The sequence below is a fragment of the Crotalus tigris genome, unplaced genomic scaffold (genome assembly GCF_016545835.1).
Source record: "Crotalus tigris isolate CLP2741 ecotype Arizona unplaced genomic scaffold, ASM1654583v1 scf7180000017630.2799268, whole genome shotgun sequence".
Lineage (NCBI taxonomy): Eukaryota > Metazoa > Chordata > Lepidosauria > Squamata > Viperidae > Crotalus > Crotalus tigris.
This window is the reverse complement of record NW_024096524.1, coordinates 1,889,185-1,904,182: the sequence shown is the minus strand read 5'-3', so window position 1 is coordinate 1,904,182 and position 14,998 is coordinate 1,889,185. Positions and strand designations below refer to the sequence as shown.

The 14,998-nt window shown below is 36.8% G+C and overlaps 1 protein-coding gene across 1 annotated transcript in view; it reads left to right on the top strand.

Moving 5' to 3' along the window:
* Window positions 1-14,998, top strand: part of LOC120304171 (myelin basic protein) — a 133,513-nt gene that overhangs the window by 24,762 nt on the left and 93,753 nt on the right. The window contains exon 2 of the mRNA XM_039334409.1: window positions 13,747-13,819. Coding sequence (XP_039190343.1) covers window positions 13,772-13,819 — 48 coding nt within the window. The 5' untranslated portion in view covers window positions 13,747-13,771. The remainder of the gene's footprint in view (window positions 1-13,746; window positions 13,820-14,998) is intronic.

Genomic DNA, 14,998 nt, shown 5'->3' with positions numbered 1-14,998 from the left:
TGTTGGCTTTTTTTGCAGCTGCAGCACACTGCTGGCTCATATTTAAGTGATTGTCCACTAGAACTCCACGATCCCTCTCACAGTTACTACTGTTGAGCCAGGTGACATCTATTCTGTACTTGTGTATTTTGTTTTTCTTGCCTTAATGTAAAACCTTATTCTTCTCTACATTGAATTTCATCTTAGACAGGAAGGGTGATAAGGAAGCAAAGGAAAGTCTGTTTTATAGAGTAGCCATTATGGCTTTCTTGGGTAGGGTCAACTAGTTTGGGAGTCTTCTCTGTATTATTTATCTCTTCACAAACAAATTGCAGTTTGTACAATCGGCCAAATGTTGGATTTATGTACAGATGAGTGAAATAAAAACCTATGGATTCCTTCTCCCAGAGTTATGATCCTTGCTGAGAGTGAGAATTGAAGTCCATAATTCTGGAAGATACCTAGATTGCAGGAGGCTGATTTGGGCTATTGATCTTGAGCTATTGCTCAAAGCTCATTACAGTTAAATTTTCTTCACAGCCTGGAATTGTCTCTCTGTGTGCCCAGATCTAATTCTTATCTTGTCTCTCACATTCATTGCTCACTCAAAATGTTGGTTGTATTCTTAAATCTGTACCTGATTATTTTTTTAATTTCACCACATTTGGAATTTCTCCCTTGGCTTTATTGCTAACCAAAACCACCCCTCATTGTTTTGCCAACATCATAATTGTTCACATCCTGGCTCAACTAAATTGGGGAGTTTCCCTTCATGATACAATTCTCAGTCAACTTCTCCTCCTGGTAATAAATTAACCTTTTTTTCACTCTGCTATCAATTAAGCAAATTGGAAAATCTTTTCTCAGCTCAGAAGCAAAAAGATTGTTCCTTTGACCTTTGATAGACATCCAGACAAAATGTACAATTGGAATGTTTCTTAGTTTTATAGAAATTACTGTTGAATACCAATGAGCAACATTTTTCGTCCTCTTAGCTTCCTAAAATTCTAAAGCAGGGGGTTGCAACCTTGACAACTTTAAGATTTGTGGACTTCAGCTCCCAGAATTCCTCAGCCAGCATAGGACTTCTGGGAACTGAAGTCCACAAATTTTAAAGTTGTCAAGGTTGCAGACCCCTGTTCTAAAGGCTTGCCTTGCTTGAAACTTACTTTGCACCTGTGGATTTTGATTATGTTTCATTACCATAAAAGAAAAGTATGTTATCATCCAGATGGCTGCATTTATTTCTCTGAATTTTGTTAGGCTTCACACAGAGACACAGGCACACACACACACACACACACACACAGAGAGAGAGAGAGAGAGAGAGAGAGAGAGAGAGAGAGAGAGAGAGAGAGAGAGAGAGAGAGAGAGCAATTAATTCTGTTAAAACTTAATCCGACTCAACCAGACACTTTGGCATTGTAATCTGTGAAAGGTATGAAGTTTCAATTACTTCAAAATCCAAACCAAGTGAATAGAACTGGTTTGGATTTGAGTAAAAATCTCTTTTTTCTTTCCTCATTCTTTTTTAAATTATGAACTAAATACAAAATATAAAGGAAAAAAAATCACAAAATTGAAAAAAAGAAAAGATTTGAATCAAAATATTTCTCAGGCACCAACCTTGTGCCTGCCAGATCTGGGGATACCGTTCTCGGTCCCTGGCCCCCTTCCTCTCTCTGTGGCTCCCTGCTTAGTCGGGCCCGCTTGGTGCTCTTTCCACTTGCCTCTGATTGACGACTTCTCTTGACCGGCTCGCTGCCTCTCTCTGCCATGACGGTTGCTCTGGTCTCAACCTTGGCAAAACGCCCCCTCAGCGCTGTAGTTCACCAAGGGAGTCTACAGAGATAATTCAGCCCTAGAGGGGAAGGGCGGGGAACTGATGTGGGCACCCCGATCACTCAGGATCGATCAGGCCCTCCCCGGTTGGAGCTGCTCTCTGAAGCGTTGGCCACCGATGATCGAGTGCTGCCTTCCGAAGAAGGTTCCAGGCAGCCTGGACTCCGGTCACACCCCAAAAAAAGGCCTCTGGTGGCTTTAGCCACGCACAAAATGGCCGCCGATGACTTTAGCAATAATTAAAATGGCCGCCGAGGCTTCGGCCCCACTCAAAATGGCCGCCGGGGGCTTCAGCCACAAACAAAATGGCCGCCGAGGCTCCAGCCCCACTCAAAATGGCCGCCGAGGGCTTCAGCCACAAACAAAATGGCCGCCGAGACTTCAGCCCCACTCAAAATGGCCACCAGTGACTTTCGCCACTCCCAAAATGGCCGCCGCTGGCCTCAGCCACCTACAAAATGGCCGCCGGGCTGAGCCACACCCAAAATGGCCGCCGGAGGCAATTCAAAATGGCGGCCGCCAATTTGGCGCCTTAAAAACGGCCCGGAAAACAAACGGCCGTTGGAAGGAGGCCTTGAGGCCCGGGGTGGAAGCTGCGACGAGCCCTCGTTCGGATGAATCGCCTGGGCTCCTTAGCAGCTGGTGGCATGCGATTAGGCCGGCTGAGCTCCGAAAATTGGGCCGCGCCCAATTTCTAACCTGTTGCTGTCGGCTGAGATCGAGGGACCTGGGAAGGCTCCCGTCCGGCCTAACGAGGCTCGACGAAGTTGCGGAGCCCTCAGTGCGATCGGCAATGCCTCCGACGATCAGCTGGCAGTCGGAGGATCGTCAAGCAGCTCCGGATGAAAACGATGTGATTTTGAAGGTTTGAACTGCTGTCCTTAACTGTGGAAACTTCCCCCCCCAGCTGGGAGGGGGTGTGGGTCTGTCAGCCTAAATAGGCTTCAGACTGGTCTAATTGATCCTTTTTCCTAGCTAATAATCAATTCAAATCAATAATAAAAACAATTAATACTAATAGCCTGAGCTAAGTAATTAAATGGAATTTAACAGTCTTCTGCTCCAGGAGCGAAGACAAAACGCGTCTTAGAGCAAATAGGACTAAGTCTAAAACTGGGGTGCACTTGGCACAGAGGGGGCGTTACCAATTTCAGACTTAGTCCAATTGGAGCAGATAGATTAAGACAACCCATCCGTGGGTTCTCCATCCAATCATGCTGGAGAACAATTAATTCTGTTAAAACTTAATCCGACTCAACCAGACACTTTGGCATTGTAATCTGTGAAAGGTATGAAGTTTCAATTACTTCAAAATCCAAACCAAGTGAATAGAACTGGTTTGGATTTGAGTAAAAATCTCTTTTTTCTTTCCTCATTCTTTTTTAAATTATGAACTAAATACAAAATATAAAGGAAAAAAAATCACAAAATTGAAAAAAAGAAAAGATTTGAATCAAAATATTTCTCAGGCACCAACCTTTACCACAAGTTGCTTTTTTAAATTGCGCATTGATGTAATTTAAAGAAAACCCTAAGACTCTAACCAATTCTTTATGCATATCTAAAACAGCATCTGTAAAAATAAAAGTAACAGATATCAACTTGTAACAATGTCAAACAAAACATAATAATTTTCTAGTACCAGTCACAGGTACTAGGATCTCAGCCAATATGTTAAAAATATCAGGGCGAGATGGGTGGCATATAAATAAATAGATATTTAATGCTGATAGAGACAAATTATTGGTCATTTCTCTCCCATCTCCATAAAAGAACTGTTTAGTAAGTGCTTGATTAAATAGATCTTGGATGGACCTTCTCAAATCTAAATGTACACATATAAAATCCTAGTTGTCATTTATGCATGAGTAAAATAGATTTGTGTAAAATCTCTTTTACATATATATGACATACATAAAATATGTAGAAAAAGTATGTGTAAAAATCCCATTCTCTTTTGTGACCTATATAGAATATGCACATGTAAAATCCCATTCAAATTTAATGTACATTCTGCTTTAATGCATCTCTTCTATCACTTTAGTCTACTAAATCAAGGGTTTACTGCATACAGAACATTTTTATTAAATAGCTGCATTCTACTGCAGAAAAGGCAATTACCCATTCCTGTTTCAGATTTATTCATACAAACGTATATTGACGCAAATGCATTAAACCACTGAACAATTAGCCATTGCAACACTGATGGAAAGCAAGATGCCATCCTACCTTTGGTCCAACTCCAAATTTCCTGAATTGAATGTTATATAATTGCTTTGCAGTACAATTGTTCAGGGCCACCTTCATTTTGCTGATTTTATTCCCATTGCATGGTTTTGCATTGATCAATTTAAGTTATTGATACTAGTGTTTAATGCAGTTATTCATTTCTCTTGTCTATCCAAGCAACCATCTTGGTTTGATCTGATTGATAAATGCAATTAACAAGACTATATTTTTTTCAGTTCTCTTTTTACAGATTGCTGTATTCTGTTTCTGTGCATATTAGGACTAAAGTCCCCAGTTATGGAATTCTCTTCTCCCCTGATCTGGCTCCTTGTATCTTTAGATAGAATAGAATTCTTTAGAGAACAGAATTCTTTATTGGCCAAGTGTGGTTGGACACACAAGGAATTTGTTTCCGGTGCATAAGCTCTCAGTGTACATGCAAGTAATAGTGGTAATCGTGATCATATACATGAAAATACATTCATCATAAATCGTGAAATACAACACTTCATCATAAATCATAAGATGCAACACTTAGTGATAGTCATAGAGTACTAGCTAAGCAAATAACATAAATCATACTAGGGTACAAAAAAAATGAAAAAAAAACCAAACTACAATATAAATTGTAAGATACAAGCAGCAAGTTATAGTCTTAAGAAGATAAGGATAGGTAATAGGAAAGATGAAGAATATCTAGTAATACAGCTTTACTAGTATTTTGACAGCGTTGTAGGAATTAGTTGTTAAGATGCATGTAATAAAGATGTGAAATCTTATTTAATAAAGCAGATTGATTGATGGAAGCCCTTGTGAACATTTCTTGAAATGGAGAGTATTAAAATTAATTTTTATTTTTGAAAAGTGATCTGCAGCATTAGATCGCAGGATATCCTGTTTAATGTTGTGTGCCATTTTTATATATAGTGAATATTGATTTCATTGCTTTTGGATAATTTTAACAGTTATTTCTTTTTACTTATTTTTGATTGAAGTTGGGTATACCAGTGTGTGTGTGTTATAAATAACATTTTTGTTCGTTTGTCTTGAGAATTAACGAAAGAGCCAGTGTTTTTCAGACCAGATTGGGCAATTCTGTTACCTTCTCAATAACAATTCAACTTGAAGATCTCCAAGAACTGCACAAATTGTGCATTAATTCATGGAGAGAGCAGAATATAAAAAAGAACTGTAGACTTAAGCTACCATGGATGTAAGAAACATTTATACCCTTACATGCAGGCAGGGAACTGTTTCATATGGTTTCATTCTTGTCAGCAGTAACTGAGCTTGTCAGTATCTAACTGAGCTATCTGTGAAACCTACCATATCTTCGTCTAGGAAACAGGTTCTGTAAAAGAACAACTCTGTAATTTATTACCACGTTGTGAATAAATAAATCTTATAATACGGAAGCTTAGATAGTAGCATTATCATCTAGCAATTTATTTATTTATTTGAAATGTTTATATGGCCACCTATATTATATGAAACAACTATTGGCATATAACAATCATCATCGACATCACAATAAATGTTTGGAACTCTTAACACATCATCAAGGTCATAACAATACTCTGTCAATTATATATGTGTATATATACTGGGCTCACCTTACATCTTACCCAATGCCTGAGAGAAGAGGGTGAGCCCCACAGGTGGAGGCTACTCTGTGGAAAAAGCTTTGAAAATAATAATCAGAATAGCAATAGCTTTGAAAATGTTCTTGGAAAAGACAGTCTATAGCTTGGTACAATGCCTACTCTTAAAAATTCTGATTGCAGGTGCAACAGCTTTTTGGTATGCAAACGGATTTTCTCCCTTGACAGAGAGGAGACAGATTTTAATTCTCATAATTAACTGAGAGAGTCAAAATCTTCTTAAGAAGCCACCCTCATCTATGTCCATTATGCCATGAAGTATTTATCTACCATATACGTGCCAGTTAGACCACATCATATAAATTGCAACAGTTACTGAATAGTAAGTATACTGTATATCAGGGATATTTAAAAGGGTTTATTTATTCCAGTCCCTTATAGAATAGAACATAACTAGAGCGTATTAGATGGATATATAGTCAATATTTGTTGCACAAAGTATTTATCATTCACAGGCAGTCTATTTCACTGTCCAAATATTATACACTCTAATAGCTTCTTAAGAAAGTTCTTAATGTTTAGTACAGAGTTGTTTTTCTTGGTTTAAATTATGGGTTCGTACTAATAATAATGGACATAGAATATTTTAGAGGCTGCATCTGACCTTGTGCAAATGTGCCCCAAGCCCCATCAATCATTTTCCACTGAAATATTCCTTCTCTATCTTACATTGTTTTAACCATACTAATGCATGGCTGATTTATTTCAGTTGACTTTGTAAAGATTAAGCCAAATTAATGGATGTTAGCAGGTTTTCTATTAGAACTATAATAATAATAATGATGATGATCATGATAAAGTTGGAAGGGACTTTGGAGGTCATCTAGTCCAACCCCCCTATACCATTTTGGACAAATGGCTGTCCAGTCTCTTCTTAAAAACTTCCAGTGTTGGAGCCTTCACTGCTTCTGGAGGCAGGTTGTTCCACTGGTTAATTGGTCTAACTGTCAGGAAGTTTCTCCTTAGTTCTAGGTTGCTTCTCTCTTTGGTTAGTTTCCACCCGTTGCTCCCCATTTCCCAGAACTCATCAGTGTTTATCCAAATGGAGTAGAAAATTCTGGAAGATGAATGATGGTTGGGAGAGAATTAAGTTGCAGAAGGCTTTATTTTGAGAAACAGAAGAAGCAATGCTTTCAGTTCAGTGATCTATATTGGTTACTTCACTGTTTATCTTCTCCAGCCTTTTTAACAGGCTAAACAAAATAAAACAAAAATATAGTTGAAAACCTTCAGAATCTTGTAACCATGTGCCTTTGGAATAAGGCATGTCTGAATCACACTGAGAAAAGGGAAGTGCAGCCAGGAGGTATGCCTTTGCATAGATAACAAGCAATTAAATGTTCTCATCCAAGACAGCAAACAGGAACTCATGTGGTTAGTTTGAGTCTAACTTTTTTTAAAAGTCAACTTTAAAAATACAGGGTACAACAAATGAAATATACTTGATGCCAGTGCCATTAAAACCATTCTAATCATCTGCTAATTTATATAGAAATAAATGACTAAGAAATGATGTGATGGTTCATACAGTGAAAGCCATGATGGACTTATTATAACAAAAGTATGGCTTTATGTACTATATAGTTCCAAACTTTAGGACAGGGATCTGCATTTTGTGGTCTTCAAATATTGCTGGAACACAGATGACTGCATTTGTGAAAACTTAAGTGATAGAATTATATTTAGCAATTTGTTTTATTTCCAGATTGAAAACTACTGATTTGCATCAATATATTTCAGTATAGTTCAATATACTAACAAAGTGGAAGTGTTCTTGATATTAATATATTGGTAACAGTAAAAAATGATATATATGATCCTTTAATACAATATCCTATGGATGGATATACATTTTATTACCTGATACTTACACCAGGATTTGCATACATGAATGGGTCATCAAAAGATCAAAGCGGATTCCAGTGGAATTGGTTCACCTGTGTTGTTGTTATTTTTGTTGTTATATTTCTATCTTATTTAAATTATTTTAACACGTTTTGCAGATAGAAATTTAAGAAATGACAAAATAGAAATAAGGAAACACGTAAAGTAAAAGCTACAAAAACAACCAAAGGTAAAAGAAAAAAGGGAAAACTTCCATATATGTCAGATATGTTAAACAGATTTCTAAATCTACCTTGGGGAAAAGAGTAGTTAATGATTTTCTAACATTGCAAAATATCTCTAAAATCTCATGCCACAGAAAAACATACTGAGTTGTTTTTTTTATGAATAGATAAACTTGCCCTCTCAAAAATGAGTGAGTCGTTTCATTTGCCAGTCAGGAAATACAGTGAAATTGTTTAGATAGTGATAAAAATAATCCTGTGATGTGCTGAGAATTGTCCTTCAAATGTACCCTGTTTTGTTTTGCTGCAAAAACAATTAGTCTTGACAACAGATTAAATTAAATTCATTTGGGGAAAATGATGGTATTTCAGACTGCTTTCATATTTCATGCCAACTTACCCAAAATGTGTTTGGGCCTCTGCTGATTTGCATGATTGTGGAAATAACTGCAAAATGTGGTAATTATGCAGTATTGTGGTTCAGTGACAAGAACAGATGAAGGAAGTGAACAGGGCGGTTAAACTGGTTTCAAACAGACCAGGTGGCAATCCTATTATAAAAATATTTTTCTTATCTCTCCCATATGTGACTGATTGTAGCAACCAACATTCTTCCTCTGTAATTAGAGGGGGGGAAAGTACACGTGCAGAAGGGCAAATGAGTCCATTACCCAAACATATTACAAGAATTTCATTCTTCTTATGTGTTAATAGGGGATGAAGATTGAGTCTATAAGTTTGGAGACAAGCAACTTTGTTTTATTCAATGATGATTGAAAGTGCTGCCTTTACTATGAAAAAAACCCCAACCTTCAATCCTGCAGGTTAAGATTCTGCAGCTAAACCCACGGTTATACCTAATGAGTTCCAATAACAAATATCTGCATTAATTGCATAGGGGCTGTTCTTTGCATGGTGGGCCTGCATAGGTGGTACTATTATCTTTCTTGAAGTGACTTGTTTCTCTCCTCCCACCCCCATTTGCATGTCAGGAGGCACATCTGCATTGTTGCAGGAGCATGGAAATATGGAGCAAACATACCACATGTCTCTCCCAGTGCATGAAGAACGCAAGGATAAAGATAGGTTCACAGGAATATAATGGCAAGAGTGGTCCTATTCTCTCAGTGCAATTGTTAATAGTATAAAGATGATATCTAACTAGAGCTATTTTAACAACAGAGTAGAAATGAAAAAGGTTAGTATTGTACTATTATTACTTGTACAAAAAAAGGTGGAATGTCACCCTTTCTCCTAGTTCCAGGAAAATAATATTGTTAATGCAAGTGATTACCTTTGATAGGCTCACTGAGTACTGAGAAAACTGAATTTATTTGATATAACTACGGAAAGCTTCCCAAATCTTAGCTTGGACATAATTCTAAAACATGGTTCAGCTTTATTAACTCTTTTCTATAACTCCTTATGCTTAGTATGTATTTGGAAGCAAATTCGATCTTGCTTTTGTTGTGGCTCATTAATATAAATTCATAAAGCTATTATAAATTAGACAATGTTAAATTTGGACTCCAGCCCTAGCTAACATTACACTGGATGCAAACTAAGTACATTATGTCATTTTCAAACTTCCTAATAAATTATAGTTAGTGTTTGAACTGAAAATGTTTGTCCAATCAATAGTTGGAACCATTGAATGTCACCTTTAATCCACATTTTCAGGAAATGAAATGCATGAGGAAAGACTGAAAAGTTTTAATGGCCAAGAACTGCGTTTAATGGCTTTGAGGTCCAAGGATCTTAGAAAATTATAATCATGGAGGTTTTTCTGGTTGAGGTGTCATTTTATTTGGATTTTTTTTTTTCATGGTTCTGGCCACAACAGGAAGCAATCTCTAGCTGATTTTGGGTGATTTCAAAAAATGTAAGCAAGCTTGGACCATATTAGTACTTGGATTGGAAAACCTCAAGAAACCTGAATTCTGTAGACTAGCCTGGCAAGTTTAAACACATGTGGAAGAAGGTAACAAAAAAAAACCCAAAACACTTCTATGGTGCTGACAAGAAAACAATGTGGACATGTCCATGAAATCATCAGTTAACAAAATTGACTCAAGTAAAATTTTATCTTTAAGCTATTTTTTTTTTCTGTGTGTGATGGAATGGAGCTGACTTTCAGTTTTCATGCTCATGTCACCAGACTGACTAGCAGGATTTTTTTAGGGAACTCTTGGGGAGGGCATAGAAGAGGGGTTAAAATTAACTTACCTCTGTGCTAAACCTAGGAAGGGAATGAGAACAGGGATGTGTTAGACCAGGGGTCCCCAACCCCCGGTCCGTGGACTGGTATTGGCCCATGGCATGCCAGCAATCGATCTGCTCAAACAAGCAAAGCCTTATCCGTGGGATGCAGGCAGCACACAAAACCATGCCCCCTCCGGTCCACGGAAAAACCTCTCTCCACAGAACCAGTCCCTGGTGTCCAAAAGGTTTGGGACCTCTGTATTAGACCTTGAATAGGTCAAATAACTTGTCTGAATCTTTAAATTGGTTGGCTGCATTTTCCACTGCAAAACAATTCATCTGTTTTTAACTCACTGGCATATGGTCAGAATTATTGTGAAAATAGTTTTTCCACCAAAAATAAAATAATGGAATTTGCTATTAATAAATCCTCATTAAAAATTAAAATTCTTTCTGTGGTTTTAGACAGGCTATTGTTTATGGCACTATTAAATGCTTCATTTGAATAAAAGAACGTTTAAAAGTGATGTGTTTGACTGTTAGAATCCTTACTCTAAGGATTCCTTTATTTTTGATTTTCATGTTAACAGTGGAGCAGCTTGCAATGTTGTTGGCATCAGTGCAGAATTATTTCTGCAGAATTCTGTGTTTTGAATTCATTTGATAAATAGCTGGGGTTTCTTGGATGAAGATCTTAATACCACGAGCCATATTCTCTTTTTTAAAAAAACAAAACAAAAAAACATTCCTGCTCATTAGCTGTGTGGAAGATTATTTTTAATCAGTGTGTGTTGTGTGTATATGTGTGTATATAAAAACTATATATATATGATATGATTTCATATAAAGTGTTTCTACTTCAGGGTAGGAAGATTGAGATTTTAATGGGCACACAATGCAAATTTATGCCTTAGACATTGTTTAGCGAATACTTTGGTTATGAAACTCACTACTGATATTTCTCTGTTCTCTCTGTACTATCCCATACTCTACAATTACTTCCTTATGTATTAGGAAAATGTCCAAATGTCCAAAAATAAGGTTTTTTTAAAAAAAAAATGTCAGATTTCAAATATCTTTCAGTCACAGTACTGCCAGGACCAAAATACAATGTAATTTGCTTCTATTGCCCTGATGCTAAGCACATTATTACAGAGTAGAAATGGGCAGTGTGATGTCAGGTAGTCGCCATTCGTGATCTTCGGTTGGCTTCCCCATTGACTTTGCTTATGGGAAGCCTGCAGTGAAGGTCGCAAATGATAATCATGTGACCAAGGGATGTTGCAGTCTTGTAATTGTGATCCTGTCACCGAAGACCCCAATCGTGGTCATGTGACCACCATAAATATAAGCTTCACATTTTCAGCACTGTCGTAACTTCAAATGATTGTTGAATGAATGGTTGTTAAGTGAGGATTAATGTATAACATCTGGGATGGGAGTTTTTCTTATCACTTTGTTCAGGCTGTGAGGATGGTATTTGTTTTTATAATTACTTTAAGCCTATTTCATAGCATGCCTTCCCAGTTTTCCCTTTTCAGGATGGCAATTTTTTTAATTGAGTCTTTGAAAACAGTGCTTAGAATTCATTTAAACACACACACACACACACACACACAAAAAAAAAAAAAAAAACCCGTAAGCCACTCAGAGTCTTTTTGGAGTCAGGCACTTTTGTAATCCAATGATTAAATAAAGAAATTGTTGGGCTCAACTTTCATTTGTTTTTTCTCTTTTCTGCTTTGTCCAATCTTTTGAGCACCATCCATTTTTCTCTTTCACCTTCCTCAGTCCTACTTTCAAAAATATTTTAGATACTCTTGGTAAAAAATAGGAATCCCTTGAAAGAATCAGTTGTACTTTTTGGAATTTACTGGGGAAAACACAACCTTTTAAAAGTTTATTGGCAATAATTAAATATGAGCAAAGTTGGCCCTCATTCTTCATGTATTGCCAACTGCTCTCATTTACTGATATTTTAATAGCTCTCTTGAATACTGTACTACAAAGACAGAAAATTAACTGCTTAACGTTTTCTTGTCTGCCAACTGCCAGACTTGGCTTACTATTTATTATTTGATCAATTGGATCAGTCAGCACTGCTAGCATTCATATGCCAGATTTTGAAAATGAAAGGGATGTAGGGCACTTGGTAACGCTTCCTGATCATTTGAAGCTTGACAAAATGCACAGTTATTAATGAATTTAAAACCATTCTCATGGTGGTTTTAAATTCATTAAATGCATTTTATCAAACTTCAGTATCATTGAGCAAGTTGATGAAAAAATAGCGAGAACCTTCAGAAATATCCTATGCACTATCTATAGAAAGACTTACGGCCACAGCTGAACCCAAAATTTCAATTGCTAAGTGAAACGTTTGTTAAGGGAGTTTTGCCCCATTTTACAAACTTTCTTGCCACAGTTGTTAAACGAATCATTGCAGTTGTTAAGTTAGTAACACAGTTATTAAGCGAATCTGACTTCCCCATTGACTTTGCTTATCCGAATGTAGCAAAAGATGATCACGTGACCACGAGGATGCTGCAATAATCATAAGTGTGAAAAATGGTCATAAGTCACTTTTTCAGTGTCATTGTAACTTTGAACAGTCACTAAACAAACTGTTGTAAGTCAAGGACTACCTATAAATAGGGCAAACCATCTGGCACAACCGCCCTTACATGAAACAATATTCTTTCTGTGTGTGTGTGTGTGTTTGTGTGTGTGTGTGTCTGCACGCCCGTGCACAAACATGCACTGGCCCAGAAAGTTCACCTGAATGGTTTTTTCCAGCCTCATTCAATTTTATGAAAAACATTTTCTTTTCTTTTTCTTTTTTTGAGAAAAATAAATGTCAGGTGAAATTCTTATGGGTAGATTCTGAGGTACTTATATTTACCATAGTTTCTGTGTGGAAAAAAAAACATGATTTCTTTGACACCTTTTATCACAATCTAAATTAAAAGTTTAACAACACTCTGAAAATAAAACAGAAAAAAAAGGAAAGGTTTGGTACAGGTTTTGATTCAATTTCAATATGTTTCTAATATTTTTTGTCACATCAATATTTTAAATTTATTTTAAATTATGTGGCCTCGTGTGTAGATAGCTTGACATTATTGGATTAAAAAGAGGAACATGAAACAGTTGTCAAACTTGAAACACTTTTCAATCTTCCATATGTGTTCAATGGATAAATACATTCTTATACTGGATGAAGTTTATCTCCTGTACTCCTCAAAACCAAGTTGTTCACACCAAGGTATAAAGAGATATTGTTGGCTTTTATTGGATCAGTTTAATTTAGTGCCATAATGATCAATATCAGACATACCAATTGTCAGATTTATCAGTGATCTACATTCTAGTGAGGTTTTGCTTCAAAAGAATGCTTTGCAAATAACTTAGGACTAACCTCTTAAGCACTACAATTTCCTTTGGTCACTATAGCTAAATTTATTTTTTCACAGGGATGCTGCCTTATACCAAAGGAGGACATTAATTGGTTGCAATGATGGTGGGGGGTGGAATGGGGGAAGCATTTTAAGTTTCATCAGGAGTTTTTCCAAAGGCCTCCCAGGTATACTTGAGACTGAGCCTGGAGCATAGTATGAACTATAAAAACATAAAACTACATGTTCCATAATAGTATATAGAAGCTTATAGGAGGTATAAACTTTAGGACAATATAGTGTCTAATTCACACTTAAATCATTGTGATGCTTCTAACCAACTTTTTAAAAATTATTCTTCTGTTGTAGCTCTGGAAGGAACATAGAAATCGCCATGGGGAATCAAGTTCGAAAACAGGATCCAATGACTGAGAAGGCAAAGGTAAGGAAAAGCATCGTCCTTGATATTCTGCAAGTAGGTCAGTGTTTGGAAATACATGTTACAACATGATTTGTAGGTAAAGTCATATCATTACAACACCATAGTATTTCTCCAAATCAAATAATGGCTACAAGCTCAAGTATCTTCTTGGATCTCATGTTACCATCATTGTTTCTGATTTTTTTTAAAGTGTTAAGCCATCTGTAAACAAATATACATAAAAAAGCATAACACATACAAAATAAAAAGACAAAAAACAATAGTAATTACATACATAGTCCAAGTTCACCTGATTTTGTACATTTACTGAAAGGGTCAAGGCCAGTCTTGGGGATTATGGTGTTCCAGGGGGTAGGCACTGCAACATGAAAGATGTGCTTCTGGAATTCCATATGAAGGGACCTCAAGGGTGTTCCTCCTGGCAGACTTAATATTATAGGTACAAACAGCTAGGGAGAGGCATTCCTGTAAATAACCTGACTCCATGAAATAGAGGATTTAATAAGTGATAACCATCACCTCGAATTTCACCTGGAAGCACGCTGGGAACCAATGCAGCTCACAGAGCAGAGGTATGACATGGGAGTACTGAGTTTCCTTGTAACTGTGCTGCTGCATTCTGGACCAGTTACATAATCTGAATACTTTTCAGTGGCAGCTCCAGACAGATTGCATTGCAGCAACCCACTTGGGAGGTGCTTAAAGTATTACAATGCTCTATGTGGCCTCGAAAAGGTTCCAAAGGCTCTCTTATGTGTGAATCACAAACCAACCTGCAGGAAGCAAGTGTTAAAACATGCTTTATGACACAAGCTCTGTTCTTTGAGTACTGGCATGCAATGTTGCAATGAAAATATAAAGGACAATTGTTTTTGTCATGTCAACACAACATGTTTAGTCATTTTGGCAACGTTAAAGTTTAGAACAGTTGCCTGTGATTAGAGAAATCAAGATGAAGACCAATGATAAAAGCAGGGATGACTTTAGCAGATCTTTCTGTAGATTGCAGAGTTTATGAAACCCTAGAAATCTTGTGAAACTCTGCCAGGATGAGGCGAGTCATTAAGCCAATACATATCTACGAGAAAAGGACAAAAAATGTTTTCTGTCCAAAATACTTTCATTTCAAAAACTCTTAAAAATATTTGAATATGACATTCTCCCAGCAGCTAATATGAT